Source organism: Trypanosoma conorhini (assembly GCF_003719485.1).
Source record: "Trypanosoma conorhini strain 025E chromosome Unknown Tco_14.4_contig_00157, whole genome shotgun sequence".
NCBI classification, from domain to species: domain Eukaryota; phylum Euglenozoa; class Kinetoplastea; order Trypanosomatida; family Trypanosomatidae; genus Trypanosoma; species Trypanosoma conorhini.
Window position 1 is genome coordinate 1 of NW_021704238.1, and position 13566 is coordinate 13566.

A 13566-nucleotide genomic window follows, 5' to 3' on the forward strand; every position below is an offset into this window, starting at 1 on the left:
GGCAATGAGGCCCTGGAACGCCAGCCCAAAGAGGAAAGCGCCCAGTGCGCACGAAGTGGTGGCGATGATGAGCACCCACATCGGGCCCACGTAGTCGAGCAACATGCCCCCGGGGAAGGTCACGAACCCAACGACGATGCCCGTGGTTGTGATTGTGGTCAAGTCGCTCGCATTAAGGTCGTACTCCTTCTGAAGGTAGTTGCTGAGAAGGTTGAAGCCGTAAAGCACGGAAATGCAGAGCGAGGCGGACAGGCCGCCGAGGAGGACCCGAAAACGGCCGAGCTCGTTGATGCGGTAGTCCATCGCCGTAACCCTTCGCCTGCGGTTATTGTCGACTCGTGACTCGCCGGAAGTAACACCACTGCTGCAAAGCTGCCCTAGAGACACAAGCAACATGTGTTGCGAGGAAGGAAGGAGACAGAAAGCGAACGTAGCCAGCAACAAGGAGCGACCAGGGAAACAGAAAAACAGATCGGGGCGGCACGCAACGGCACTTGACCCGCGTCAACGCACAGCCGCCCCCAACGGGACTCCCCCTTCGCCAAGACACCCCTGGGCTTGCCCCAGAACGCAACCGCCCACCCCCCGCCTGCAGCCAGGGGGACAAGCAGAGGACAAGAGCCAGTGGGAGCCGCCTACCGCATCTCTCACAGAGGAGGGTTGTGGCAAAAATTCTTCAGCTGCAGTGTCCCGTGACTTGCTTTATAGTCACCGAATTCGCGGCAGCCAGCGTTTCAGTGTTGCCGCAGCTAGTCGCCTCTGCCCGATGGCAGAGAAGCCCACTCGCAGCCACATGCTTGTGACTGTCGCCCAATAGCATCACAATCAAAGTAAGTATGAGGACCTGGCAGCAAACTCCTTGGCGACCGGAAGGAGAACAGAACTTGCGGAAGGCGAGGTGTGGTGCAAAATGTTCTGCGCCGAGCACATTCCTGGTTGCTCCACTGCCGCACCCGCCCCAGGCCTCTACGACAGCCAGTACCTTGCGAGCATGGCTACAAGTGGCGCGAGCACCACAACTATCAGTAGCCGGACGCTCATAAGTGCACCGTACCCAAGCGGAGGCAAGAGCGACGGTTTGTACTCATGTTCTATTGGGAAAAGTGAAAGAGCCATACTCTTCGGCTGCATGGCCACTTCTTTCCCACCGTCAGCAAACGCAGTGGGATCCGCCACTGGCGCTACTGCGCCGCGCGCTGCACGCGTAGCGGCCCCGTCTCCCCTCACTGGACAGCTCTTCCTGCCGTTGCAGTACGCCACAGGGGGAAAGGAGGGGGTCACTCCGTTCCTGCCCCCGCCAAGCGCTGGGCCCGCCGGCGTCCCCTGGAAAAGCGGCAGCACCGACACGACGACGTTCTGTGCTATATCCGTTGTTAAGACATCGTTTTTTTTTGATACTGCTACGCATGAAATGGGTTCGTGATGCAAGGCCGGAAATCGTGCGGCTTCTCGTTTCTTCCTAGACGGCCGAATCGACAGGGTGTGAAATTTACCTTCATCGGTGCGGAACAGCGAGATAATAGTGCCCTCCACTGTCGCGGCCAACCAGTAGGAAGGAATTATAGTGCCGACTCCTTCACCATTTAGAGCATCGCAGCCGTGGCGAGTTCCGCAATAGTGGCAAGCGCTGATTGAAGTAACGCCTTCGTTTATCAGAGGCGAAGGCTGAGGAGCGAAGCAGACTTGCAGTTTCAGCTGCCTGGAAGGTTTCTTCGCGGCGTGGGTGCCTGGCTCAGAATCCTTGGACCGCGCAGCTTCATTGGGAGCAGCGGCTGTGCTTGACACCCGAGCCGTTAAGATGCAGGAGTGGTTTCCCAACACATCGTAGACCACAACAAGAAAACTCGCTATGGGCATTGCTCCTCGTTCACCCATTTCGCAGTGCCGACGGCGTGCTTCCAACCAAGACGCCTCTGCCTTGGCTGGAGCCACGTCTTCCACCCCAAATATTTGTACTAATCGCATAGAAGATTTCATTAGCGAGAAGGGAATGCGACAGTCCCTGCCGGTGAAAGTACACGCATCTACAAGGCGTGTGATAGCGTGCCCGCTATTATCCTTTTTTTCCTCCGTGTCGGTCGCCGAGTTTCTCCGAGAAAGCTTCATTGTGGCAAGTCGAAGCGTCTTGTCCTGCACGAGGGCCACCATGAGTAGGTAGTCCGAGTGTAGCCGTATCCCTGACTTTCCTCCGCCTTTGCCTCTTTTAGGCACAAAGAACCGGTTGGCGTGGAGGTCGTTCAGACGCGAGGGCAGCGGCCATACAGCAAGAGGCGCAGCCTCTCGGATAACTCCCGGTGCTTCTACGACGTCATGTTGTTTTTCTTCGTCACCCTCCGAAGACGCGGGGCTTGCGCCCGGGGCTTCAGTTTTCGTCTCCACGTCCCCCCGCATTTCTTGTTCCTCCCCCGGAGTCCGCCCGCGTTGCAGGAGGGAGCCTAACCCGTAGACCCGCACCCCGCCCTCGTCGTGTGCAACAACGAGGGCCCCCTGCACCAGAGCGATGGGCTTCTTGTCGGGGTTTTTTGCGTCCGACGGGACCGCAATGCAGGCGCGCCGCCGCATCGCCAGCGTGTTTGTCTTGCGGCACCGGTACACCTCAACGAGCGTGAAGCATGTGATGTGGCTCACCGCAAGGTACCCCACCACCCCACGCGCAGCCTGCGCTGCGTCGGTGCAAGCCAGGAAGCTGGAAGCGCACCAGGGAATGTTTCCCTCCAAGTCAATGGCGGCGACAAACTCCCAGGGACGCGGAGGAGGCGGTGGCACCGCTTGCGACGGCTGTTGCGGTGGCCGCTCACTCGAAGGTGCATCGCTCCGCCGCTGCGTCGTGTCTACCGAAATAATCGCGAGGAGGTTCGCCATTCCAAACCGTCTCCCGCCGCCGCCGGCGCCAACAATGGCGTGGCGCTCGTCCACCCACCGCGCGAAGTACACTGGCGAGGGCAGCTGCAGGTACTGAGGGGATTTTCCCGGCGCAATGACCTCATCTGCCGAGAAGGAGGTTGCACTCTCTTTGCTCATGGGTGACGCCCTGCCGCACGAACACCTTTTACTTTCCTTCTTTGCAAGTACTCAGCCATCAACCGCAACCAACAAGAAGAGAAAAAAGAAGAGTTCTTTTTCTTTTGTTTTCGTCTCATTTTGCTGTAGTTTTGCGGCCTTGCCGCAAAAAAGATGCACACACGAGACGGTCACGCGGGCAGAGTGGAAAGGCCCGCTCCCTTTGCGTCCAGGGGGAGGCAGCCGGGGACACGCCACTCCGCCGCGCCGGGGCGACGACAGCGAGGCCCCAGCGGCACACAGCGAGACAAAAAAGTGCAAAAGCACAAAAAGAAGCGGCGCCGCAAGCAGAAGAAGATTGGCGTCGCAGTCCGCTGCTAGCGGCATGGAACCGAAGCCCGGAAAACAAAACAAAAAATGCACAGAGGTGCACACTGTAGGTACTCCTCCGCCGAGGCAGAGCCACACACGCAACGATGTCTCTCTCCCTCTCTCTCTCTGACACACAAAGGAAGGAAAACCAATACTGCACAGGAAACTAGACAAGGCGGTCCGCCGCCTAGTTCACTCTCCAGCGATAGTTGAAGCGGTCATTGTGGATCTGCTTCATGGTGGCAACGTGCTTGGGCACAACACTAAGCACCGGTAATGCATTCACCTTGCGCCGGATCGTCACATATTTGCGGTCCTTTACCTTGCCCGCAGCGGCCTCCCAGGGATCGCCCAGCGCCGCGTTCACAGCCGCCTGACCGTACGTGTTCACCAATCTTGCCTGGTCCTCGAGCACCTTCATCGTCTTGAACTGCATAAAGGCAATAAATGACTTCTGCAGCCTGCGATGCCAGCGGCGACGAAGCATCTCACCCTCACGCAATTTGCACTCCGTTGCGTTCGACTTCTGTTGGTAAGAACGAAACAGTTGAAAGTGACGAAGCCGCGAGCGGTGCACATAGTGCATGATGCGACGGTCAATCAGAGTAACGGGTTCGTTGCGTTTCACCTCCTCCACCATGGGGGTTCTTCCGTAGAAGTGACTGACGCCGCCGTGGGCGCCCTTCCATCTACTGTACTTCATCGTCCCCATGGACTTGCGGTGGTACATCATGTACCCGCCTCGGCAGAGAGAAGTGATGTGGAGCATGATGCGACGGTCAACCAGCACCTCCAAAGTCTGCCCACTCCGCCCTCGCGCCGCCACCGGCCACTACCAAAGCCACTTCCTAGCCACAAACACCTTATTCCTACACCTGCACAGACACGCGCCACCAGCAAAGCAAAAACCAAAGTCAAGATAAAAGAAGAAAAAAAAACACCAGCAGCCGCCACAGAGGACGTACGCGGGGAGGCTTCGAGCGGATACTCTGGCATATGAAGGCGCGATGTCAGAGACCTTAGCGGCATTGCATGGCGAGAGCATAGGAGTCCCGTGTGGGCCACGGCGTCGCTAAAAGCGTGTGAGTTCCATAACTGCGGCGACGTAGTACGGCGGCATTCCATCGGTTTCTCGACTTGCTTCCCCTTCAACTTCTTCTTCTACCGCCACCACAACATTGCTGTCGTGGGGCTGCGCCACGGCGATCACCAACGCGTAGTAACACATCGTGGGGCTCCAACGGTTGCTGCACATCCAGCGCACCCTGCTGGGTTTACTGTCGCCCCGCCTCGCGGCCTGCAGGAGCGACTGGGCAACGGCGCAAAGCGGGTCGTGGTCGTCCAACGCCGCCCACACCTCCGGCTGCGGGGGCCTGTCGCCACCGTCGTCCTCTGTTCGCTCCAGCTTTACCATCGGCGTCTGCGCGCTGCCTGAACGCCTCTGCGGCCGCCGCCGACACGCCGCGCTGGCGTGCAGCAACGCCACCACCTGGTCCGCCTCCCCCACCAGCACCCCAAAGCAGCAGTGCTGACCCGCCAACCTAATGAGCTCCTCCTGCACGAGCTGCGCCTGGTTGCAAGCCGGGAGCTCAAAGCACCGCGGGTCCAAGTCCCCCGGTGACGGGAAAAGAAGCGGCAAGTGCTCCTTGTGAATATGCGAGGAGCTATCGGTGGCTCCTCTCACCTCGAACGACTGCCGCTGGGACTCACGCAGCCGTGCATTCGCTACGCGGATGGAGCGCAAAAAAGGAGGAAGACCAATGAACTCGGCGACCCTCAATAAACACGCCAGGGTCTTCACGCGGGAATGCTTCTGAAGAACGTAGGAGCCACCGGCGACGCGAAGTGGGGCGATGGATGCGGCACCCCACGAGTCACTGCAGGGACTTACGTCATTCACCTCCGCCATCAAGCCCTTAAGCATGCATTGCTCCCCTTGGTGCCACGAGGCCACACCAGGCATCGGTACTATGGTGGCACCCTCAACCGCCGCGGGGCCAAAGAGAGCGGCTGACACCTCATGCCGCGTCTTGCAGAGGCGGAGCGTAGACATAATGCGCAGGTGACCCTCACGCAACTGCAGCAGACGCTGCAGCCGTCGCAAACGCCCCTCCAACGCCCAAAGGCTCGTTGGGGGCAGCCACGCCGTACCGCTCCCGCATACAGTGGTAGAACTGACAAGGAGAGAAACCTTCATGGGGACTGCAGCCTCAGCCAGTTCAATCAGCTTCTGTATAACGTCCCACCTTTGAGGGACGGCGTCGTCCTTGCTTCCGGCGGCCCGGAGAAGATGAGCAGCATCAAGGATGGCCTGAATCGCCGTTACCACGCGCTGCACCGTCAAGGCTGAAAACGGGTACCGCACCTGGGAGTTCGCAAAAAGCAGCGCCGAGTCCGCCTCAATGAGGGTTCCAATGCTTGCAAGCGCCTGCGCCAGCAGAGCTGGTCGGCAAAGTCCTTTCCAAAAGCTGACTTCCGGTGTCGATTGCTGCAGGCGTAAGCAACTGCCTTGCGGACGCGATCGCGGGCCTGCCCTGCACGCGGCCTGCAGTTTATCCTCTGCCGCCGCCTTGCCGTGCACACTCCCGCCAGCGTCGCAAGAGGCCTGGCGAAGCGCCGCAGCGATGGACGTTGAAGTGACAACCGGCAACTTCCGTCCCCTCCTCATCACCGGCGGCAACGGCGCCGCTGCTGAGAGCGACTTTGCCGCCGCCGATGACGGCCGCCTCCCTCGCGCCATGTTTATCACTTTCTTTTCGTTTGGCTGGCCAGCGTCTATAGCCCCACACCGAGGCCACCACCAGCGTCCGCGTCGGCGAAGGAGAAGTGACAAACGACAGAAACCAGAAAACGGGGGAGTGCAAGCCGTGCAACAGCTACCAGCAGGGCCAGCGGTGGGCCCCGGCGCAAGTGAAGAAGAAACTGTCCTCCTCTGGCAGCGCGAGAAGGCAGAGTGAGGTACAAAGATAGAAAAAAAAGAGAGAGAGAGAATGAGGAAACCCAAACACATGCGTTTAAATACCCTTGTAAAATGGGGGCCGACATGGGAAGCGAGGAGGGCAACCAACACCAAAGTGCCGAAGACGCACTCAGAACGATCCACGCAAAACGTCTACCGCTCGTGCTCTCCTTTTACATCGCACATGTGCACGGAGGGTGCACTTGCCCCCTCTTGATCCCTGCTTCTTGCGCGGAGGCTCTCCATTTCATGCCCGGCACTATCCTCCTTTCTACACCACCGTGTGGGCCCCACAAGAGACGCAGGCGCCACGGAGGGTTCGGCTTCGTCCCCCAGCCCCTCCCACGCTTTTTCCAGGCGGCAGTTGGCTTCCTTGAGACGATGCCACGCATTCACGGCAATCTCCTCGGCAAACCCCGTCCCGGCGAAGTAGTCACGGTACTCCCTTTGATGGGGCTCCGTCGGCGGCGGCGCAGAGGCGGCCCGGTGATGCCCTGACACAGGCGCCGCGGTCATCCCTTGCGGGCCCTCCGCCGCCGTTCCCGCTTTGAACTCCTGCGCGCTCTCACGTCCCCGGAGGTGGCGCACTCCGCCGCGGGACATCTTCTCTTCCTCTGCTAACCGACACCTCTCAAGCAGCTCCTGCCGCCGCTTTTCTCGTATGTGGTGGTCCTCCACCACCGCCGGCCTCGCGCTTCGACGCATTTCCCGCAACGTCCACGGTAAGAGCCGCACCGCCCGGCTCGTCCGGACGAGTTTGTCCGCGTCAAACAAGCGCCTTGCAGCGTGGCCCAGACACGTGATGACATCTCCCGCATCGTCGCAACGCAGCAGATCGCTTTGGTGCAGCTGTAACACGGCCAGAACAACTTCAAGCGGCATACAGGAGGGTTCACAGGCGTGGCTCCCACCGGCGAAGAGGCAATCCCACACACGCAGCACCGTCTCCACGGGGAAGACATTGATGAACAGCACCATGACCCACGCCGACATCAGCGTCCCAACCTCAAAGTGCACCGCCGAAAAGTGCCGTGCAAGACGCGGGAGACGCTCCCGGAGGAGCTTCTGCAGTACAAGTTGATCCACCTTGGTCCCTATCAGTGTCTCCGAGTACAAGTCATTGGGTAGCAGGTTCTCTAGCAAGTGACACATGAGCCAGAAGGTGCTTTCCTCATCATCCGTCACAAGCAGAAGGAGGGCGACAAGGTAGTTGAAGGACTGACAATAGTTCAGCAGTGGGTTGCGCCAGCAAAGGGCATGCAGAACGTTCCGTGCCTTTCGAAGCCCCACTCCATCCTCGGCAAAATATAGATGCTCGGGAAACGTACGATGCAGATCCTTCTCAATGGCCTCGGCGTACTCACCACGCACGTACCCGTGGCGCTTTAGTAGTGCTCGACAGAAACCCCGATTCTCATCCATCTTCGCCGCAACACCAGAGAGCGTCAGCCATATCACACTGCGCAGGTGCCGTGGAATACCGTGGTGCCACACCGCCTGCTGCATGAACTCCGTCACCTTGGTGGTCGCGTTGGTAAGCAATGGCAGGCCCCGGGAGGAGCTCTGCCAGTGCTTCTCGCACCGCTGCGCCGACAGCCGCAGCAAAGGCACCGCGGCCATCTCCGCGGCTCGCACCTCCACGTTGGGGCTCGGCGGGAACCCGAGTCGCTCCGCTGACGCCCAGTCCACGGTGCTGAATACTTCAGGCAGCAGCTCCCCGTCCGCAACGGAGTCCGCCACGGGGCCAGGCGCACGCACTCCGACTCCCTTTGCTGGCACCTCGTCAACGGCCACGCCTTCACCCTCGCCCCCGCCACTGCCGCGGTCACCTCGCGGCGATTCATCCAGCCGGCGGGGGGCAATAGCAGCGGTCCCACCTCGGCCATCCGCCATCCTTCCATCAGAGCAATCGCTCCACTCAAACCGCCTTGCACCCGAGATCCCGAGCGCAAGGGAAGGCCCACACGCACACGCAAGCAAGAAGCCCAGAAAGCAAACAAGCGATGAAAAGAAGGATGCGATGTTGGCTCACAACGGGCTGTGGGAAACGGGCCCCTCCTCTCCCTCCCTCCCTCACCCCCAAAAAAAAAGGCCAGGCGAAGCCGTCAGCGCGAGAGACAGACAGATTGAGAAGCGGTAGCGCAACTGTCCCAGTGAACTGCCCTTTACCTCTGACACGGAAGAAGGGGGGGGGGGGGGCAGACGCATACACACATGAGCAAACGATAGAGGGAGGGAGGGGCAAATCGTCACGAAAAGCGAAAGCAGCTGAAGTGCTCCAATAGGATGACGCCAGACACCGATGCCCTTATTTGGTACATTTTTCAAATATATTTTTTTTTCGGCTTTCGTTGTTCCGCCGTCTTCTTTTGCAACTCTGTCTACTACTCGAGCCACTGCGGCCACAGCGCCACATGCCACGCACCCGCTCAGTTCAGCACGTGCGAGTCCACGAGCGCACACCCGTGCATGTGGATGCAGTACTTCTGCAGCATCCAACGAGGGGTGACGGCTCCCTTCTGCGCGTGCAGTAGCGAGGCGCCGGCGTTCGATTCCTCGTGTGCACGTGCGGCCTCCTCCCCCAGCGCACACGGCGCTGGGAGCACGACAAACACAAAGCGCTCACACTGGGAGAAGAAGCAGCACTGCAGCTCGCATCCTGTTTTGTACTCCAATCCAGCACCCGGCGTCGCCGGCGTCGCCGCGGACGCCTTACCCACCGTCACCTGCGCAAAGCTCCGCAGCTCCGAACCCGCGTAGGGCACGATTGGCGCCGGGGCCACCACTTCACTTCCACCGGTGGAGGAGCATCGGAAAACGTGCAGCGTGCCGCGGTCACTCAGAGCAGCAAGCCGCAGCCCCGACATGACGGAAGACGGGTCAAACGAGAGCGAAAGCATGCGGGCAGCCCTCACGCCACGTCGAAAGTGGTACAACAACCGGGCAGAGGAGGGCTCAAAGACCTTTACGGTGGTGCCTCGCTCAGAGGCGGTGGCAAGTCTCGTGCCATCCCGCGTCATCGCCAGGCACACCACCGCGCGGTGATGCGCTTTCACAATAGAGGCACACTCGACAAAACCGCACCGTTCCCCGAAAAAGTTGTTTCCCCCGCCACTGGATTCACCCTTGTGGCTCATCTGCGACTCCGCGATTTGGGCCACCCACACATCTCCGTAGCCCTGGTCTGACTGCGGAAAAGCGAAATAGCTGACGGCCTCGCCATGGACGTTCGTCGTCAGCTCTGAGAGCACAAGGAGACCGCCTGGATTGGGCGGAGACGCCGTGCGCAACTCCGCAAGGTGCTCCAGCGTTGAAAGATCAAAGACTTGTATGCACTCCACCAGTGCAACGACCAAGCGTCTGGTGTTCATCCTAATTCCCACTACAGCGGTCTCAAAGTGCAGCTCCGCAATTGTCTGGCACTTGCAGGCGTCGTACAGGTGGAGAACACGCGAGGTAGATGCCACAGACGAGGTCGACTCGCCACGCACTGCAGCCCCCTCCACCTCTTCCTCGGAGACTAACTCAGGTGCCACGCCGCCCTCGAGAACAAAGGCAATCAGTGGGGTTTCGCCAAGGACGGCGACTGCACGGACGGGGCCTCCCACCGCGCGACAGCCACGAGGCGCCGGCGCCTCGCCAGGGCTTGGAATTAGTTTCCTCACCGCTCCCGTTGGCGGGATATCGTACGCCCGGACTCCATCGGCGCACCCGAGCAGGAGGAAACGCCCCCCAACGCTGGCGGCAATAGCTTGAACGGCACTCGACATCTTTTTCTTGTTACTGAACTGTTCACTACTACTTCACTTTTTTCCCTCATCAAGGTCACTTGGGCGGGGCCTGTTGTTTGCAGTTGCCTGCTGTTGTTGTCGTGTGTGCAGTGCGTAAAGGGGGAAGAGGAGTAGACACCCATGCGCATCCACGCACACACACACACGCACACCTCCATGCACGCGTTCATGGGCGATTAAAAAAAAAAAGCACAACTTCAATTATGACGAAAAGTAAATAACACGCATCAACACATCTTTTTTTAGTTTTTTTTTTAGTATACTTATCTCTTTCCACTTCCGTCCCTTGTTCACCTCCGCATGTATGTATGTACGTGCGTACGTGAGTGTGCGTGCGTGTGTCGTTGCGTAGTAGCTGGGGAGTAAAAAAGGCGAGTGCACGGTGACGCACAAGGCGACGAAAATGAGAGGAAACAAGACGGCGGGCTCGTTGGTACACCGCCGCATCGCAAAGAGATTTAGTCATGCGCATGACGGTGAACTCGCGTGGGGAGCAGCCCGCTACAACTGTGGAGGATCCTCAAAGAGCAGGTTTGCCGCACGGTCCAGGCTTCGCTTGGCCTTGAAGAAGGCCACTTTGCACTGGTCCCTGGTGAAGCCCAGCTGCATCAACTGCTCGATCTTCGCCTCCTCCTCCTCCGTCAGTGGCCGCTCCAGGTAGTTCTGCGTCTCAGAAGTCCCGTTTTCCGCCTCCTCCGAGAAGTCGCCGCCCGCCATGAACTGCGCTAAAAGGGAGTTAACAGCCTCCTCCGTCTCCTCGTCAAGTTCCTCCTCCTCGTCAAAGAGCGCCGCATGCGTCTCCTCCTGTTCCCGCTGCAGGGTCGCCACAAGCTCCTCGTTGTTCACAAGGTCGAGGAACTCCTGGTAGTTGCCCGTAATGAGCTCCAAGAGTCGCGGGTCGCTCTCTTGGATTTGACGCATAATTTCAGCTGGATTGGTCAGGAACTGTCGCCGCATTTCCACTAAATTTGGAACCGTTCCAAGGAGGTGGCTCAGCAACTCCGCCGGGCCGTTTTCCTCTTCCTCATCTTCCTCCTCCTCCTCTTCCTCCGCCGCCGCCGCCGCCGCGCCATCGCCATGAACAGCCGGCGTCCCAACCGCCTCTCCACTTCCCTCCACGGCAGTCGGCTCGGCAGACGCGGGCGTCGCGGAGGTCGTCGTCGCAGGCGTGGGGGCGGCGACCGCCTGCCGTGGCCCGGACGGCTGCTGGCAGCCAAGCGGCACCTCCACCGCCCGCTTCGGCGCCAGCGCGTTGTCCGTCGCCGCCCCCGCCCCCTCCCGCTCGCGCTCGCGCTTGCCGTCCACGACGATGACGTCGCCGTCGCGGATGCCGCTGTCACGTAGCAGCACCTTCTCACAGCTAAGCTCCACGGCGTCGTGAACCATGCGAAAACCGTGAACTGGTAGGCGGAAGTTGATGGCAATGGCAGCGCGCAGGTTGCTCAGCGTCGCCGCGGGATTGTGTATCACAAGCTCTTTCGTGGTGTTGGTCTCTGCACCCATCGAGCACTTCACAGTGAGTTTCATTCTGCCTTTCCGCACCTCAGTGCAACCCCTTGCTTCCTACTGGAAACGCACAGAAAACAAGAAAAAAGAAACGGTGGGGGAAAATAACAAGAAATCGCACGACGACACACACACACACATATATATATATATATGCATGCACTTAGACTGACTGTCAGCAGCAAACCCCCAGTAAAACAGGGAACTCAGCCGCCTGCATTATAACGGCACTGGGAAGAGGAGGCTTTGCATATCAAGAAGCATCCACGCAATAGCACACACGCACACTGTTAGCGGTGGCGTACGAAGTCGGCCTCCGTGGTCCCAAAGGGGCAGTGACCACTCCCGGGAGGCGCCCACACGGCCTTCGACAAGCCAGTGCCCGTCCATAGCGCCACATGCGGGTCTATCCGCAGCAACTCTTCCATCGCCCATGTGGGGTCAGTGAGTGGCGGACATGCACGCACGAACCGCACCGCCATGGGAGCCGCATCATTCGAATCATCCTCACTATCGCTTTCGTTGCTATTGGCTTCCTCTGCTTGCGGTCCTCTCTTCGCCGGGGCGAGATGACCGCCTTCTCCCTGTCCCTGCTGCTCCTGCCTGTGCAAATCCCGCAACTGCTCCAGCAGCGCCGTCCGGGCACGATGCGTGGGAGGGGCGGCCTCCGACACCGCAGGGCGGTCGCGCGGCAGTGGCTCCATCACAGCCCACCTAACAGAGATGCCCCACGTACACAATCAGAGAGAAAGAGGGGGAGCGGTGCATGTGGCGGCGGGGGAAAGGACGCAAACACGGAGACAAACCCAAACCAAACCAAGTAGTGGCAAGCACGGCAAACAAAAGCTCGAACAAAAAAAAAGGGGGATAAATGCGGGAAGAAGTGAAACAACAGCGGCGGACTGCGCCGTGCTGCTTCCCGCTGTCGGTAGAAATATTCGCGCGCACAGGCGCCGAAAAAAAAAAAAAAAAAAAAAAAAAAAAGGGGTCAATGGCAGACCGAGGAGAGAACTGCTAAAGAGTGCAGAATCAAAATTGATTTGACGTTTTTTTTTTGTGTGTGTGGTCACCGCAACGCAGTGGCGCCCACGCCGGCGGGCTAAAAGCTCCTCCGCAATCGCGGGGGTTCAGTGGCGGCGCTTCTCCGGTGCCGCAACTCCGGGCGTCCTTTGCCGCCCCCGTCCTACCCCCGCCGCGCGCCCCGTGGGACGGCCCCAGGCCGACTGGAAAACGGCGCTATCGGCAGTCCCGCAGGTAAACAAGCGGCCCCGCGTGGACAACATCAGCCATTTCACCAAACAAAGAAGGGACTATGCATGCATGCACGCACGCACGCGCATACACACATACATATAGTAAATAGACGTGCATGTATATATATATATATACATTTATGTGTGTGTGTGTGTGTGTGTGTGTGTGCCCCCCACGGAAGGAAAGAGAGAGAGATAAAGCAGGGGGAAAACGCGCCCCAGCCCAACTTCTTACTTCCCCCCCACCCCACCCCACCCCCGACCATCCTGAGGCGCGGGAGGGAGCTCACGCTGCCAGCACGGCGGACGGGCGGGAAAAAAAGAAGAGGCAGAAAAAGAGGAAGGGCAAGACCAATAACATGCAAAAAGGCTCAAGCTAAGCAACGACAAGAAGAACAACAGCAGAAAGAGAAGAAGTTCGACACAAACTGTACAGCCCCGACATTTTTCTGCTGAGCTGCACAACTGCAAATCGCAGCGGCGCTGCACACCACTCGGGAACACCCCCATCCTGCACCGCAGCCGAGACACGGCGATGCACACACACAAAAAAAAAACAAGGGGAAAACGACAACAACAGCAGCAGCTGAGTCACAGAGGAACAGTTGCACCACCAAATCGTAGCAGTCAGAAACAAAAAAAAACTCATCGAATATATTCCTCCTTCATGTTCATATTAGTACCT

The 13566-nt window shown here is 59.1% G+C and overlaps 9 protein-coding genes across 9 annotated transcripts, besides 9 other annotated features; 1 reads left to right on the forward strand and 8 right to left on the reverse strand.

Moving 5' to 3' along the window:
• Nucleotides 1-396, reverse strand: Tco025E_03455 (putative membrane transporter; the record flags this gene model as incomplete). Its single annotated transcript, XM_029370373.1, has 1 exon — nucleotides 1-396. A coding segment is annotated over one exon (396 nt), but the record flags the coding sequence as incomplete, so codon positions are not given.
• Tco025E_03456 (uncharacterized protein) lies at nucleotides 395-817 on the forward strand (the record flags this gene model as incomplete). Its single annotated transcript, XM_029370374.1, has 1 exon — nucleotides 395-817. One exon carries the CDS (start codon nucleotides 395-397, stop codon nucleotides 815-817), a length of 423 nt encoding a protein of 140 aa, XP_029229589.1.
• Nucleotides 818-966: 149 nt separating this feature from the next.
• Tco025E_03457 (uncharacterized protein) lies at nucleotides 967-3021 on the reverse strand (the record flags this gene model as incomplete). The annotated part of the gene is made up of 1 exon (XM_029370375.1): nucleotides 967-3021. The coding sequence occupies one exon, from the start codon at nucleotides 3019-3021 to the stop codon at nucleotides 967-969; it is 2055 nt and encodes a 684-aa protein (XP_029229590.1).
• Nucleotides 3022-3479: 458 nt separating this feature from the next.
• Nucleotides 3480-3500: a microsatellite.
• A 59-nt stretch (nucleotides 3501-3559) lies between these two features.
• Tco025E_03458 (uncharacterized protein) lies at nucleotides 3560-4141 on the reverse strand (the record flags this gene model as incomplete). The annotated part of the gene is made up of 1 exon (XM_029370376.1): nucleotides 3560-4141. The coding sequence occupies one exon, from the start codon at nucleotides 4139-4141 to the stop codon at nucleotides 3560-3562; it is 582 nt and encodes a 193-aa protein (XP_029229591.1).
• Nucleotides 4142-4444: 303 nt separating this feature from the next.
• Nucleotides 4445-6112, reverse strand: Tco025E_03459 (uncharacterized protein; the record flags this gene model as incomplete). The annotated part of the gene is made up of 1 exon (XM_029370377.1): nucleotides 4445-6112. One exon carries the CDS (start codon nucleotides 6110-6112, stop codon nucleotides 4445-4447), a length of 1668 nt encoding a protein of 555 aa, XP_029229592.1.
• A 372-nt stretch (nucleotides 6113-6484) lies between these two features.
• On the reverse strand, nucleotides 6485-8224 carry Tco025E_03460 (putative GTPase activator protein; the record flags this gene model as incomplete). Its single annotated transcript, XM_029370378.1, has 1 exon — nucleotides 6485-8224. The coding sequence occupies one exon, from the start codon at nucleotides 8222-8224 to the stop codon at nucleotides 6485-6487; it is 1740 nt and encodes a 579-aa protein (XP_029229593.1).
• Nucleotides 8225-8300: 76 nt separating this feature from the next.
• Nucleotides 8301-8333: a microsatellite.
• A 51-nt stretch (nucleotides 8334-8384) lies between these two features.
• Nucleotides 8385-8412: a microsatellite.
• A 348-nt stretch (nucleotides 8413-8760) lies between these two features.
• Tco025E_03461 (uncharacterized protein) lies at nucleotides 8761-10101 on the reverse strand (the record flags this gene model as incomplete). Its single annotated transcript, XM_029370379.1, has 1 exon — nucleotides 8761-10101. The coding sequence occupies one exon, from the start codon at nucleotides 10099-10101 to the stop codon at nucleotides 8761-8763; it is 1341 nt and encodes a 446-aa protein (XP_029229594.1).
• A 150-nt stretch (nucleotides 10102-10251) lies between these two features.
• Nucleotides 10252-10274: a microsatellite.
• Nucleotides 10275-10432: 158 nt separating this feature from the next.
• Nucleotides 10433-10472: a microsatellite.
• A 151-nt stretch (nucleotides 10473-10623) lies between these two features.
• Nucleotides 10624-11649, reverse strand: Tco025E_03462 (uncharacterized protein; the record flags this gene model as incomplete). The annotated part of the gene is made up of 1 exon (XM_029370380.1): nucleotides 10624-11649. The coding sequence occupies one exon, from the start codon at nucleotides 11647-11649 to the stop codon at nucleotides 10624-10626; it is 1026 nt and encodes a 341-aa protein (XP_029229595.1).
• Nucleotides 11650-11918: 269 nt separating this feature from the next.
• Nucleotides 11919-12332, reverse strand: Tco025E_03463 (uncharacterized protein; the record flags this gene model as incomplete). Its single annotated transcript, XM_029370381.1, has 1 exon — nucleotides 11919-12332. The coding sequence occupies one exon, from the start codon at nucleotides 12330-12332 to the stop codon at nucleotides 11919-11921; it is 414 nt and encodes a 137-aa protein (XP_029229596.1).
• A 252-nt stretch (nucleotides 12333-12584) lies between these two features.
• Nucleotides 12585-12612: a microsatellite.
• A 328-nt stretch (nucleotides 12613-12940) lies between these two features.
• Nucleotides 12941-12980: a microsatellite.
• Nucleotides 12967-13022: a microsatellite.
• Nucleotides 13023-13050: a microsatellite.
• The last annotated feature ends 516 nt before the right edge of the window (nucleotides 13051-13566 follow it).